Source organism: Falco naumanni, chromosome 1, assembly GCF_017639655.2.
Source record: "Falco naumanni isolate bFalNau1 chromosome 1, bFalNau1.pat, whole genome shotgun sequence".
Classification (NCBI taxonomy): Eukaryota; Metazoa; Chordata; class Aves; order Falconiformes; family Falconidae; genus Falco; species Falco naumanni.
In genome coordinates, this window is record NC_054054.1 from 99,434,695 (window position 1) to 99,449,592 (window position 14,898).

A 14,898-nucleotide genomic window follows, 5' to 3' on the forward strand; every position below is an offset into this window, starting at 1 on the left:
TCCTAATGAATTCCAAAAAAGCCTCAATGCGTTCCTAAATGGGAACGCAGCCTGTGTCCTTCACAGTCATCTACACAACAAAGACAGCCATTTCACCGCTGGCAGGCATGGGCTCCTCTGTGTACTGGAAACAAAAGCTGAAAAGAAGCCTTTATATTTTTTGATTAGATAGCTTGAAAAGTTTGCTTTTACTTAAAATTGCCTCACTGATTTCGTCTACGTGTCAGCTCTAAACCCCTTATGGGAGAGCAGCCCCAGCTCCTGGCAGAGGCGGTAGCCGCACGCATCCTGCGGTTGGAAGGGCACAGGAGAAGGAATCCTCATGCCTTCAGGGTGCTGTGCTGGGTTTGGAGAGCAAAAGCTGTTTTCCCTCCTTACCCAAGGAGCAGTGCCACTGCCCAGCAAATGCCAGAGGAGAGCAGGGCTGCTGCCCACCTGGGAGCCAGGCAGGGGCCATGGGCACCTGGAGCATCCCACCCAGCCCGAGAAGACCCCTGACCCCTGCACCTCTCCAGGCACAAATGGCCCCAGACACTGCCGGTTACTGCCCCAAAGCCAAAGCCACCCACCAGCATCGTCCAACCCTGGCAGCACAGGCAGACTCATGCCCCCCATGACACGTGGGCTCCAATGCTGCTCCGAGCAGTGGGTGTGGAGAAACTAAATTATTATTATTATTATTTTTTAAGAATGAATGAGAAAGAGAGATTAGTGGGGAAGTTTTCTTTTGGGGAAATTCTGGCACAAACACTAACTGAAATATTTCAACACAGGCTGGGGACTGAGTCTTGGATAAAAATAAAGTGAGAGGCGGCAGCACCTTCCCAATGACATTAGTTCCATTCATCTCCCCAATGATGCTGCAGCCGTTTCACTGGCAGTGTACAAAGGCATTAGAAGTTACATTTTCTTTCACTATTTCTCAAATATATCTATGCTGGGAGATGTTTGTGGAGGTACATTGTGTGCCTCAGGCAGAGGATTAATTCTAAACTGTCACCTCGCTTTTTGATGGGTTTGTAAATTCTGCTCTGTTGATTTGTACTCTCAGTAAATTGATAAAATCCTCTTTCCGAAGCCTAATACACCATTTAGAGCTCACCAGGGTTTTAGACCTCATTGGCTCACATATTTATGTAAATATAGTGTCCAACAGCAATTTAAAAACTGCTGCACGAATAAGCTGGATGGATGATATGGGGTGAAGGGAACCAAGTTGTCTGATGGGGGCTGTGTGCTCTGGAAGACAGGTTTTCCACATCTCAGGGTGCTGGGTTTTGGGACAGCTTTGCAGGTGGTAGCTGCATTGGGCAGCATTACCCCAGGTTCTGTTCCCTCTGCACCAGAGGTGACTGCCGTGACAGTGCTGGGAATAGTCTGACATCTGTAAGGATGCTCTTGGTGCTGGAGCACAGCATTGCATCCTGCCCCAGGCCAGCCTGGGTACCAGGGTGGCAGAGCTATGCACCCCCCCAACCCCACTAACAACAAAGCAGCACTTGCATCGTGTTTTTAATGTTGTTAGCATCATCTACCTTTCTTTTTTTAAATCCTTCCCTCCTTTGTGCAGTGGGGTAAAGGTGTGTCCAAGCAGGCATCTGCTAAGCTGTATTTGCAGAGTTCCTCGTTGTGGGTGGGGATGCTGCGGGTGTGCTGGGAGCACTGGGAGGCTGTTAGGGCTCATGCAAAAGTAGTCTTTCATTTTAGGGACTTGGTATCTTTGCAAACGGAAGTTTAGGACCGTTAGGAACAGCCTGATTTTTTTACTGAAATTGCATTTAAATCATCATCAGAAAATGCAAGCCCCGTTCCTATCATCCCGCAGCCCCATTGTCAGGGAAAGAGCTGCAGGGCTGCGGGGAGGCAGTGGAGGGGATATCAGAAGTGATGTCGTTTGGTATTGTCCCCCAGCCACCAATCTACCCGAGATGAAGGATGTCATCCACAAAATGTTGACATGCTCCATTAATCCACCCTAAAAAGTCAGATGGAGATTCTCTCTTGAATCCTAAGTATTTTCAGCTGTTCTGACTAACTCTGAAAACACCCCGAATTGACCAGTTTCCAGAACATTCCCTCACTCACTCCACATTATTCCTCTTCCATTAGTGCCTGGGTGCTTGGACTAATGTAATATCTTCATCAGTTTAGTGCTTTGCTCACAGAACTACACCGAGCCCAACAGCAACCGCCACAAGATCTCACGGGACACCCCTCCATCCCTGCTCCTTCCCTGCCCGCAGGGGACCAGCAGCAGAACTGCTCCCACCGGCACCCCCCAGCCCACTCCTGCCTGCTCTGCCCCAGCTCTCCATGGCAGTGCCAGGTCCCCATGGTAGTTCCCTTGCTGATGGGCTGAAGCATGTCATTGAAACTCCCCCAGCAGCCCTGGGGACCATGTTTGCTGTCCCTTCTCTGGGGTCTCCCCTGCAGAGCTGCCTCTCCTAAGCATGACTGCTGGTGCCCTGGTTCCTTGCTTTGGCACATAAGGCACAAGTGTGCAAGACAGTGAGACGGACAGAGATGTAAAAATCTTTTGCCAACCAGATTACACAGCTCTGGGATCAGTCCCACAGATGTTCCTTCTGTTGCGCTTAAATTTTTGGATGCCTTTGCATTTGGCACCAAATTTCCTTCCCAGACTAAAGCTTTGCACTTGGAATCACACCTTCAGAGCTGGGTTTAGTGGCCAGGCTTCTCATACATTCCCTCCCCGCTGCCAGGAGCTTAAGGCTTTTGGTTGCATCAAGTTTCCTTGTACCTTCCCGCTGCAGCCACCTGTCCTGGGGTGCTGATGCCCTTTTCCTTTCTGCACTCCTCACCCCTGCCAGAGGGGATACAGAGCCAAGCCCCTGGCCCTGCCCTTGGGGAGCTGCTTGGGTTCTGCAGTGGTTGAACACCTACTGCAAGTGATGGGATCCTGGGGTTGGGAAAAGGGAGAAAGTTCTGGACAAATCTGTGCTTGTCCCTGCACAACACAGACCTGGGGAATCCAGGCAGAGCTTCCTTGCTTTGCTTCAGGAAAGCTCCAGGTCAGCCAGCAGTCAGGTCCCTTCTGGTCAGCTGCTATTCTGGCCTCTCCTCAGGGAAACAAAAAGGAGGAGAAAAGGGAAAAATAAAAGAGGTGGCAAGCTGGGGCTGTGCTCTCTGCCCACACTGTGAGCGTGTCAGCCTCAGCTGCACCAGAGCCATGAATTTTAGCAAGCAAAAGAAGGAACAGAGGGGAAAGCAGCTTCTCAGCACCCCGGGAACACAGTCCCCAGCCCAAGCCCAGGGAGGCCCCCAGTCAGGGACAGCATTACCTCTGTGTGCCTGCGGCCCTGAGCCCCCCAGCCATCACGGGGACAGAGCACTGCAGCAGACAGTCCCCTGTGCCACGGGGCTGTCACCCCCCTCCAGCCCTGCATCTGGCCAGCCTGGGGTGATGCCCACACAGGGGGACTGCGGGGCTAAATCTGGGCTCCCCCAGCTCGCTCCCCCGGCAGCTCTGGCTGCAGACAAGGACTGGGCCACTCAGCTGCATCCCTGCTTTTACAAATCAGTGCAACTCCAGCAGCTTTAATGGCATGATGCTGAAACACAGCAACACGCTTCAAAGGGTTTGTTATTCCACATCCATGTCATGTAAGAAAGATATTGGGCCAGAAATAGTGTCTTCTCGAAAGCACAGAAGGAGCACACTCACTGTGCCAGCTGCAGCCCCTAATTTTTAAAGTTCCTGGCAGTTCCTTGCTGATCACCTGCCCCCTCATTTGTTGGGGGGGGGGGTGGGGGGTGCTGGGCCTGCCAGAGGGTGCCAAGCTGCATCAGGACACAGGCATCAGCTGTGACATCCCTCCAGCCATAGGGACCACGGCTGTAGATTCAAGTCAAAGATAAGCAACGCTTGTACTTGCTTGTACAGCCTATGCCATAGGCTCTGCTAGAAATCCACAGTGCTTTACTCTCCCTTATAACAAATTGGTCTTCTTTCCTCCAGCTGTTTCCCGGCTTTGCCTCTTCCATCCGAGGCTCCAGCCAGCTCTTCCAGCTGCCCAGCTCTGTGGATCTCCTCTGATTTCTGAAATCCTTATGGATGAAGTCTGAGAGATAAGAGAGCTGAGTGACAAGGGGGTCACTGCAAGTATCAGAAGTTCATTTATTCCCCTTCATCTTCCCAGTGGTGCAGTCGCTGTAGCAATTGTGCCTGAGATGTGGTGGGTTGACCCTGGCTGGATGCCAGGTTCCCACCAAAGCCACATTAGCATTCCCCTCTTCAGCTGGACAGGGGAAAGTACAACAAAAAGCTCATAGAGATAAGGACAGGGAGTGATCACTCACCAATTACTGTCACAGGCAAAGCAGTGTTGACTTGGGGAAATTAGTGTGATTTATTACCAATGAAACCAGAGTAGGATAATGAGAAATAAACCCAAACCTTAAAAACTTTAAAAAAGTCCTTCTTCCTGGGCTCAACGTCATTCCTGAATTCTCTCCCTCCTCCCGGCCAGTGGTGCAGGGGGATGGGCAATAGGGGCTGCAGTCAGTTCATCACATGTTGTCTCTGCCGCTCCTTCCTCCTCACACTCTTCTCCTGCCCCAGCATGGGGTCGCTCCCACGGGAGAGAGCTCTCCATGAACTTTTCCAACATGAGTCCTTTCCAGAGGCTACAGTTCTTCACACACCGCTCCAGTGTGAATCCCTCCCACGGGATGCAACCCTTCAGGCACAGCTGGCTCCAGCACGGGTCCCTGCGGGGCCCCAAGCCCTCCCAGCAGCCCTGGGCTCCTCTCCAGGGGGCCACAGATGCCTCCAATGGTCCAGTGGGGGCTGCTGTTGGGTCACAGCCTCATTTGGGCACCCCCCTGCCCCAGCATGGGGTCCTGCCCGGGCTGCAGGGTGTGGGGACCTGCTCCCTGTGGGCTCTGTGGGCTGGGGGCACAAGCTGCCTCACCGTGGGCTTCCCCTGGGCTGCTGGGGAGTCTCTGCTCTGGTGCTGGGAGCCCCTGCTGCCCCTCCTGCTCTCCCGCTGCCTGCAGGGCTGCTGCTCTCACATATTCCCACTCCTCTCTCCAGCTGAAGTTGCTGTTGTGCCATTTTTTCCTCCTTTCTTAGATACTTTATCCCAGAGGCACTGCCACCATGGCTGATGGGCTCAGCCTTGGCCAGCGGCGGGTCCAGCCAAGTGCCAGCTGGCGTGGGCTCCATCGGGCATAGGGGAAGATTCTGGCAGCTTCTCACAAAAGCCGCCCCTGTAGCCCTAAAACTACAAAACCTTGCCATGCAAACCCAGTAGAGGGGTATGGCAGTGGGCAAGCAGCTCGTCCTGCCTGAACAGTTCCATTTTCTTTGGGAGAGCTGCTGGGAAGCCTGGGCTCAGGGCTAGGGTGCAGAAGCACACCGACTGAGCATCCATCTGTCCCGGGCTTTCCTCTCCTGCCAGGGCAAGTCCTGCAGCAGACAGATCTTCACCGGAGCAGGATGTGGATAGAGCAGACCAGCCCCACGGGACTGTGCAAGAACATCCTGAACAACTTGTCTGTTAACAAGCTGTGAAACAAGGCAGACAGACAGGCAGCTGGTGGCCTGTCCTCTGAAATGAAGGACACCTTCCCTTAGCAACACAGCAGAAAGGGGCTGCTGTCTGCAAAGCAGTTCTCCTTCACTTCATCCTGGCTTATGCAGACTGCGGTGCCCCGACACCGAGTTAGGTGCAGGGCTGCAGTGAGAGCAGTTGAAGCACCTGTATCACACAAGTCACCTCCCTGCATCTGATCTAGGCATCACCCACGTGCACATCAGCTTGAAAAATTATGTTGTGAAGCAGGTCATTTTGGGAAGGGCTCTGGAAAGCCAGTTACGAGCAGCAGCTGAACCACAGCAACCTGAGTCAGAGTGATGCCAAATCCTCCCTCACCCTCCTGCAGCCTCCCCAGAGCCTTCCTAACACTCTCTGCTTTGCTCTCCATCTCGGCAGAGAGTAGCACACAGCACGGACCTGTGCCCAGGGCCTCACAGCACTGCAGCATGGCTGGAGACGTCCCAGGCTTCAGCTGGGATCCCAGACCTCCAGCTCCATGGGGTCCAGTGTTTTACCTTAGGACATGTTAAAGATTGTTCTGTCTCTCTTTAAATTGCATTGTTGGCCAAACACTTCTTCCCTTTGAGCTGGCAGGGGGAACAATGAGCACCCTGCACAGTGGGTGCTGCTGGGGCAGGCAGAGGGGCTCCCTGCCCTTCTGTGCCTCTTTGGCAGGAGTCCAATGGCATTTTCTTGTGGCTGGTTTGACCACATGTGCGTGACCTCCCTCTGAAAGCAGCAGTAGAAAAGCAGCTTCATTGGGCTCTGCCAGCACCCTCCCCAAGGGATGTCGATCCTGGCCTAGCACAGCCAACACAAGGACTTTGAAGCACTTTTGTTTGCCACCCACAGCAGATCTAACCCCCCCTGGCACACACACTGCTCCCCACTGCTGTCCCAAGGCCATGGCTGGAAGTATGGCAGGTCCCCATCACTGCTGCTATGGGTGCTGGCCACGGCTGCACCCTGGGGTGTCTGCTCCTGAGCTGTGGTCTGCTGGCTTTGTCCCTGTGCACCACTCTGCTAATGAAGGGGGATGGGCAGGTACCGCCAACAGCCCCAGGGCTTGCCCTGTGCACTGCATTTGATACTGGTGCGGTTCATCCTGGTGCTGGCTCTGCCGAAGCCCTAAAGCAGGGCAAGGGAGTGGGTGCTTGTCAGGGTGCCATCCTTCACCCTTCATCCTTCATCCTGCCCGTCTGGTGGGCGACCCCCCCACATTGCTTCTGTGTCCCTCGGACCGAAGCAGGGACACATTCCTGCCTTACCGAGCACCCTGTGCCTGGCAAATCAAGTGGTTAAAGACACAGAATTCTCTCCCCACTGAATTCAGCAATTTCATACTGCTGACAAGAGTGTAAATCTGTCCTGATGGACTGGAAAATTGGAAAGCCAGTGCTCATGCTGTATTTCCTATAGACATCTATCTGAACTCCTGAAAGATATATTTATTGGCAGGCTCCAGTTCCAGCCATGTAACTGCACGTTATGCTAATTAAAATATAACCTGTGTTTTGTAACAGGATTTCCTTGGTGGCTCACCGAGCCACTTTCAATCCTTTATCAGCAGCCCTGGCTAACCGGGGAGGTCCCAGCAGACTGGGGGTTAGCCAGTGTGATGTCCATCTACAAGAAGGGCTGGAAAGAGGGAACCTCTGGGAACTGGAGGCCTGTCAGCCTGACCTCAGTGCCAGGGAAGGTTATGGAGCAGATCATATTGAGTCCCATCATGCAGCATGTGCAGGACAACCAGGGGATCAGGCCCAGTCAGCATGGGGTTATGGAAGGCAGGTCCTGCTTGACCAGCCTGATCTTCTATGACAAGGTGACCTGCCTAGCGGATGGGGGAAAGCTGTGGATGTTCTCTGCCTGGACCTTGCTAAAGCCTTTGACACCATGTCCTACAGCATTCTCCTGGAGAAACTGGCTGCTCCTGGCTGGGATGGATGTGCTCTGCACTGGGTAAGAGGCTGGCTGGGTGGCCGGGTCAAAGAGCTGCAGTGGATGGAGTTACATCCCGCTGGCAGCCGGGCACACGGGGTGTCCCTAGGGTTCAGTGCTGGGGCCAGTCCTGTTTAATATCTTTATTGATGATCTGGATGAGGGAATCAAGTACCCCCTCAGTAAGTTTGAGATGAGACCAAGTTGGGGGCAGTGTTGATGTGCTGGAGGGCAGGAGGCTCTGCAGGGGGGGCTGGGCAGGCTGGGCCGATGGGCTGAGGCTAGTTGTATGAGGTTCAACACAGCTCAGTGCCAGGTCCTGCCCATGGGTCACACCAACCCCATACAATGCTACAGGCTTGGGGAGGAGTGGCTGGAAAGCCGCCCGGTGGGAAAGGACCTGGGAGTGCTGGTCAACAGCCAGCTGAACATGAGCCAGCTGTGTGCCCAGGTGGCCAGGAAGGCCAACAGCATCCTGGCTTGTATCTGAAACAGTGTGGCCAGCAGGACCAGCGCAGTGACCCCCCTGTACTTGGCACTGGTAAGGCCTCACCTCAAATCTTGGGTTCAGGTTTGGGACCTTCACTCCAAGACAGACACTGAGGGGCTGCAGTGTGTCTAGAAATGGGCAGTGGGGCTGGGGAGGGGGCTGGAGCACAAGCCCTGTGAGGAGCGGCTGAGGGCACTGGGGCTCTTTAACCTGGAGAGGAGGCTCAGGGGGGACCTGATTGCTCCCTACAGCTGCCTGACAGGGGGTTGTAGCCAGCTGGGGGTCGGTCTCTTCTCCCAGATAACAAGTGACAAGACAATAGGAAATGGCCTGAAGTTGCACCAGGGGAGGTTTAGATTGAGTATTAGGAAAAATTTCTTCACCAAAAGGGTGATCGAGCATTGGAATAGGCTGCCCAGGGAGGTGGTGGAGTCACGATCCCTGGGGATATTTAAAAGACATGTAGATGTGGCATTTAGGGACATAGTTTAGTGGTGGCCTTGGCAGTGCTGGGTTAACAGTTGGGCTCAATGATCCTAAAGGTCTTTTCCAACTTAAACAATTCTATGATGCTATTATACTGTTCAGTAACCACTTTCAGATATTTGAAAAATAAAATCACATCAAGTAAATTACTTTTGGATTGCTCACAGAAGGTTAGTCTCTTTTTTTTTTTTCCAAAGCCCACTGGAACTGGCTGTACTCATTGCAATGACACAGGATGTAAAATACACTGATTTCTGAGGCTGCTTGCAGTCTAGATCAAAAGCTGCATGTTATTTAATCATACAGAGCCCATTTAATTTAAAAAAAAAATATCTGTTTGTTCAAAATGGATAATGAAGCATCACAGGCTCTGACCCTGAATACCCGCAGGAATAACCCTGCCCTCTGGCAGGACATGCCATTCTCACACCAGACATTTTTGATGCCCGTGTTACCCATCCAGTGATGCCCTGCCATGCCTCTGTGCATACTGGCTCTTCCATGACTTATTATCTATTAATTTCTGAACCCAGCGGAATCTGACTTAGAGCTACAAGGGATGGATTATACACTGGTATGTTCTGCACTTCCCTTTTTACACGGTTTGCTTTTATAAGACCTCTGTGTGGCATTCTGTATGCCAAGCCAGCTTGTTTAGCTTAATTGTTCTACAGCCTGCCTCTTCAGCCCCATGTACTCGTATCAAATTCTGCACTGACAAAGTTAAAAATGTATAGAAGGAAACATCTTTGACATCCACAAAACATACACTTTAAATAGCATCTTCATATATTCATAAAGGCAGCAATACAGGAGAAGTAGAGAGCTGAGAGATACTAATTTCATTTGCTACTGATCCAGACTTTCCTGATTCTTTCTGCCAAGGGGGAGAGAAGGAAGAGGAGACATTTATTAGGGCCTCTGATACCTCTCCATCAGACAAGTTCCGTTCCCTGTTATCTCTGGCCGCACAGCCCACTGGCAGCCTGACTGTGAGCTATTATCTCTTTGCTTGAGATGGTACCACTTGGGGTGCAGCTGACTGCAGTGAGAGCACACTGCTCACTTGTTGCAGCACTCGCTGAGTTCATGCTCGGTTTTCCTTCCTGCTGGACACACCTGATTGTCTGGAAAAATTCTCCCATGATGTTGCGCTCACCACAAAGCCAGGTGATCCCCTGTAGCTCGCTATTCTGCTCGACAACTAGCCTGGAGGTGCCCAAATGCCTTGAAGAAGAGCAGGGGGAGCCCAGGTGACCGGGCTAGGTGGAGCCCGATGCTCAGCACTCCCCGAGTTGCTTCTCTGCAACCGGCAAACAGCCTCAGGAAGGATTTGCTGGTCTCATCACAACCTCTAGTGGACACCCCAAACGGGATATATTTAGAAACCCCGGACCTCCCAGGGGGTCTGGCTGTGTCCCCACCGTCCCCAGCGCCCGGGTTTTGCCCAGCATCGGTCGCAGTCCAAGCTCACTCGGGCAGCACGGGCTCACAGGCAGCACTGCTGCCCTCCCCTGCCTGCAGCTGCCGGACTGGACGTGGCCTGCTTGCACGCCCCGTGGTTGCACGCCCCGTGGTTGCACGCTGTATTCACTGCGCTGAATAAGTATCCATGCCTGTGACAGCGCTCTTTGCAAGCTGCTGCCCGGAGCCTCCTGGCACAAGTCCTTGCGAAGGGACGTGCCTCTGCTGCCTGTTCTGCTGCTGTGCTCCGTGCTGGTGGGTGGCTGTAAGCGGATGCCGAGAGGAGAGGCTTTCACACCTCCTCTGTGTTGATCTAAATGGCTTCACAAGTGCAAAGCACCAAAAAGCCACCAGCTGAGCGACCGATGGGTGCAAGTCATGTGAAATTAGTTGTTTCTTGAAAGCACGAACTGAAAGAGCAGGCAGACAGAGCACAACAAACCCTCTCTGCAGGGTCTGATCCTGCTCCCCCTCACAGTTTAAGAACAGCAGGGTTTGCTAATCTGAGCCCCGGCTGTGACCTCCTACAAACAGATCGACAAGCCACCCCCTGGGGAATGGGGAGAGCTGCCACGTCACTGTCAGCTCCAGAGCTGCATGTGCAAGAGTTTGGGATTTTACAGCAATAATTCGCCAAACCTTGTAAACGGTCAACTATTTATCAACTATTTATCAGCTCCCTCTCTGCCAAGGAAAGAGGACTTCAGTACGCTGTGTTCTCCTGCCCTGAGATTTATGACAGATCGTGCTTGCCATAAGGGCCAAATCCTGTTCCTGAGGAGCTGAGCTTCTTGCTGATGCTCCCAGGAGGTGCTCGGGACTGGGGCACACCCCCACCACCCCCCCCGCCTCTGAAGCACGAGGCAGCACTGGAGCTGTAAGCCCTGTCCTGGGCCCTGCACTCTCCTGGTTTATTTGCCCAGCTCCCCCGGCCCCCCTGGCAGCACGGGGACTATCGCTGTACACACACATCTCCTGCAGCAGCTCACCAGCAGCCTGGATGAGATCGTTTGTGTAACACGCTGGAGAAATGTGTCTTGCTGTTTGTTCCAACACTGAGACAGGATGCCAGCGATTGGAGATAGAGACTTCAGACCTGATTCCTTCATATGTACATGCATGTCCATGCACAGAACACAAACCCATGCAGGTGAGAGAGAAAATGCCATAATCTATGCACAGTTTTGCTTTTTTACATGGAAAGAAGGATGGTTTCTGTAATATAATACCTATATGGAGAGCCAGGTTTGAGACCAAAAAAGTCAGTCTTTTAATGTGATCTGAACATGAGAACAGAAACCAAAGCCGAGCAGGCAGCATTGCACAGCCCTCCTGCCACCAAGAGCTGTTAATCTTTGCTTAAAACGCACCATCGGCCCTAGAGGTCAGCTCCCGGGCCCTGCACAAACACTGCAGCACAGGCAGGCACCGAGGCCGTTCTCCCTCTGAGCAGCCCACACCGTAACCACGGCCAGCAGCGCACCAGACGGCCGCTGCTCCCCACCGCCGCCTTCCAGTGACCGCAGGCCAGGAGCAGGCACCACTCTAGAGACCTTTAAGCACCGCGCTAGTTTGCAATGACTTTGTCAAGTCACCCGCAAACAGGTCCCGGAGCCTATTCTTAGGTCTGCCATCATGGCAGTGGGAGAGGGAGCGGATCTGCGTGGAAACGTGGAACACGTGGAATGAACATGCAGCCCCTGGGTAAACATGCACCACCCCACGGCCACCCCCTGCATGCCACTGCCGGTGGGACGGGGACAGCGGCGAGGACCTGGCACCGAGGGCACCGGGAGCTGGGGACACCGGGGGCTGGGGACAGGGGCGGGATGGAGGCGGGGGGTCCGCAGGGCCCCCGGGGGACACGGCCCCCGTTGCGCAGCGATCGCCGTTAGGACCGGCTGCCCGGGCGGCCCCGGCAGGACCCGGGCGGCGGGAGCTGTCCGCGCCGCGGTGCTGAGCCGCCGCTGTCCCGCCGGGCCCCGCCGCCACCGGTGCCGGTGCCGGTGCCAGCGCTGTCCTCTCCAAGGAATGCCAGAAGTTTCAGCCCGGCCCGGGGAGCAGCAGAAACAGGGGGTGCCCGGTCGGCGGTAGCACGGCAGGTTCCAGCATCCACTCCCGGTTCGAGCTCCCCCTCCCCGGCCACGGCTGCGTCCCCCCTCACCCCCGCCCCGGCCGGTGCCCCCTCCCCGGCAGCGCTTGCACCCCCGACCGGCAGACGCAGGGCCCCGGCGGCCGTACCCGAGGAGCCTCCGCTCTGCTCCGCGCCTCAGCCCCGGCCCGCTCCGCGCCGCTTACCTGGCCGCGGGGCCGCGGGGCTGCCCAGCAGCAGGGCGAGCAGGCAGAGCCCGCGGGGCCCCGGCATGGTGCGGCGGCGGCGGGCGCGGCGGAGCCTCCGCGCTGCTGCGAGCCGAGCCGAGCCGAGCCGAGCCGAGCCGAGCCGAGCCGAGCCGAGCCGAGCCGAGCCGAGCCGAGCCGAGCCGAGCCGAGCCGAGCCGAGCCGAGCCGAACCGAGCCGAGCCGAGCCGAGCGGGGCCGGGCCGGGGGCGGGGGCCGGGGCTGCCGCCGGAGCCGGAGCCGGAGCGGGCGCGGGGAGCGGCGGAGGGCGGAGAGGAGCGGCGCGGCGCGGCGTGGAGCGGTGCGGAGCGAGCGGCGGGGGAGGGCGCCGGTGGCCGCCCCGGTCCCCGCGCAGCGTCGCGCGCTCCGGCCCCGCCCGCGGCTCCCCCGGCCCCCCCGGCTGGCCCCAGCCCCAGCCCCAGCAACCCGCCGCTTTTCTTCGGCCCGGGTCTGCCCCGGCGACCAGCAGCCCCCTACGTATCTCCTCAGCCGCCCCCGTCCCCCGTGGCTTCCTCCGTTCCCCAAGGCTCCGGGGGCCCCCGTGCCCCCCCAGCCTGCGGGGTGGGTGGGGGGGTGGGCTGTGCTCCCTGCTGCAGGCCTCGCTCAGCCTGTGCCCAGTCTCCTGTATCATTCCACTGTCCCTTGTCCCCAAGCCCCCCTCAGCACCCCAAGCCTACTTCAGCATCTCCAAACCCTCTCAGCATCCCAAGCCCCTCTCAGCACCTGAAGCCCCTCTCAGCACCCAAAACCCCTCTCAGCATCCCCCCCCCCCCCCCCGCACCTGAGGCCCCTCTCAGCACCCCAAGCCCCTCTTGCCTCCCTACTTAAGCCCATCCTTATCCCTTTTCCCTCTCCTCAGGTTCCCCACAAGCAGGCTGTCAATAGGGCAGTGGTTCGGGGGGGGGGGGGGGGGAGGGGCTGATGCAGGCCCCCTGCGCCCCTTGGGATCATGGGTGCCCCGGGGTCTGGTCCGGCTGCTGGAGCCAGCAAAGCCCGGCAGCAGGGGACCTGCCCAGCCACGGTGGGTGGTGGGCTCCAGGCACATGAGAGCTCACAGTTTGTGGAAGCTGAGCAGGAACCCCCAATGACGTGGGGCTGGCACCATGGCCATGGGTGAGCACTGGTGTCTCCTTAGCCCTGCAGCAAGAGAAGCAATGTGCAGTCCCTGCTCAGCACCCTGGCCCTGGAGCTCCACAACCTTCTTGCCTACAGGTTGGAGCATGGGCCTGATGGCTCTCAGATGCTCCCTTCCTGCTCTGGCCCTGGTCCCTTCTGGTCCATCCCTGCTGCCCAGGCCAGCAGAAGCTGCAGTAAGCTAGGAGCTTCCAGCAGGCCCCTCCTGAGCTTGTCAGAGCACACGGTGCAATTACACTGACTTTCATAAGAACAGGAACGGAGGTTTCATGGTCCTGAAATCCCAAATCCTACCCTGAAATGTTTATTGTAAACCACCTCCCAGTGAGAGCTGCCTGGTTGTCCCAGCCACTCTGCCAGTCAAGTCAAATAGCCAGAACAATGTTACAAAGCTCAACACAAGTGTCAAACACCACAAGATTGAGGTCAGCCTTCCCCCCAAATAGCCAGTTTGTTGATGCTGCCATCTGAGAAGTCCCTGCTACCTTCGAGAGAGCAATTACACTGATCTCGGTTACCTCAGCAACAATAATCACATACTGGTATCACTACAGATGCCACCACGCAGAACACATCAAGTCAAGAAACCGTCCAAACATGGGGACCGATCCTGCTGCCCTTTTCCCTGCTGGGCTCTGCAGTGTTCCTCCACCCGACACCACTGCAAGCGGGAGAAGCAGCAGCCGGGGGATTCTGAGGAGCGTGAGGCAGGCTGTGTGGGCAGCGGGGTCATTTGCATTCCCTGTGTCACTCCTCACTGCTGCCAGCTGGGAGCAGTTGGGCAGCAGGCGAGAGAAGGACAAAATAAGAAAGGGAGAGAAATCACCAAGAGGTGCAGTGTATTATTTAACACTGTCATTTTCATATACAAAGTGGGATTCGCTTGCTCAGAGGTTTAATTTGGTCTAACAAAGCTATCTGAGGCACAACGAGCGCAGCCTGCTCTGGTTCCCTCTCTGCTCTATCCCCAGCTTCCTTCCCAACCTGACGTTATTAAAGATAAAAGTTATCTCTCATTTAGCAGTTTTCCTTGAGTGATTTTTATTATGTTCATCTGCATTGTAGTAAACTCTTTAAGATAGCCAGATAATAATACCAGCACCATGGTAACAGGCAGGAAAAAAGAACAAATGCTGTATTTGTAATGCAGAAATGCCCACTAAGTGGCAAAAGTTGTTAGTGATGGAGAGGGAATGGTTAAACTCAAGCTGTGGCTCACCAACTGGGATTAGGCAGTGCTGCCTAATTCCGGCTCCCCGCTGGCACGGCACCCCATGAGCCTGGGACATCAAGCCTGGCACCAGCTGGGGTTTGCTGCTGCTCTTCGAGAGCCGGTGTGGCTCTTGGGGTGTGTTTCCAGACTCCCTGCAGTGCCTGTGGCTGGGGGGGAGGGATGTCCCTGGCTGCTGGGGATGGTGCTTGCCTGGTGAGCCCGGGGCTCTCACAGTGGTGCTGGGGACCCCTCGCCCCTCCAGCAGCTTCACT

At 55.6% G+C, this 14,898-nt stretch overlaps 1 protein-coding gene across 2 annotated transcripts in view; it reads right to left on the reverse strand.

Moving 5' to 3' along the window:
* Positions 1–12,393, reverse strand: part of SEZ6L (seizure related 6 homolog like) — a 50,583-nt gene extending 38,190 nt beyond the window's left edge. For both annotated transcript variants that reach the window (XM_040611855.1, XM_040611846.1), the window contains exon 1: positions 12,241–12,393. In XM_040611855.1, coding sequence (XP_040467789.1) covers positions 12,241–12,307 — 67 coding nt within the window. In that variant the 5' untranslated portion in view covers positions 12,308–12,393. The remainder of the gene's footprint in view (positions 1–12,240) is intronic.
* Between the last annotated feature and the right edge of the window lie 2,505 nt (positions 12,394–14,898).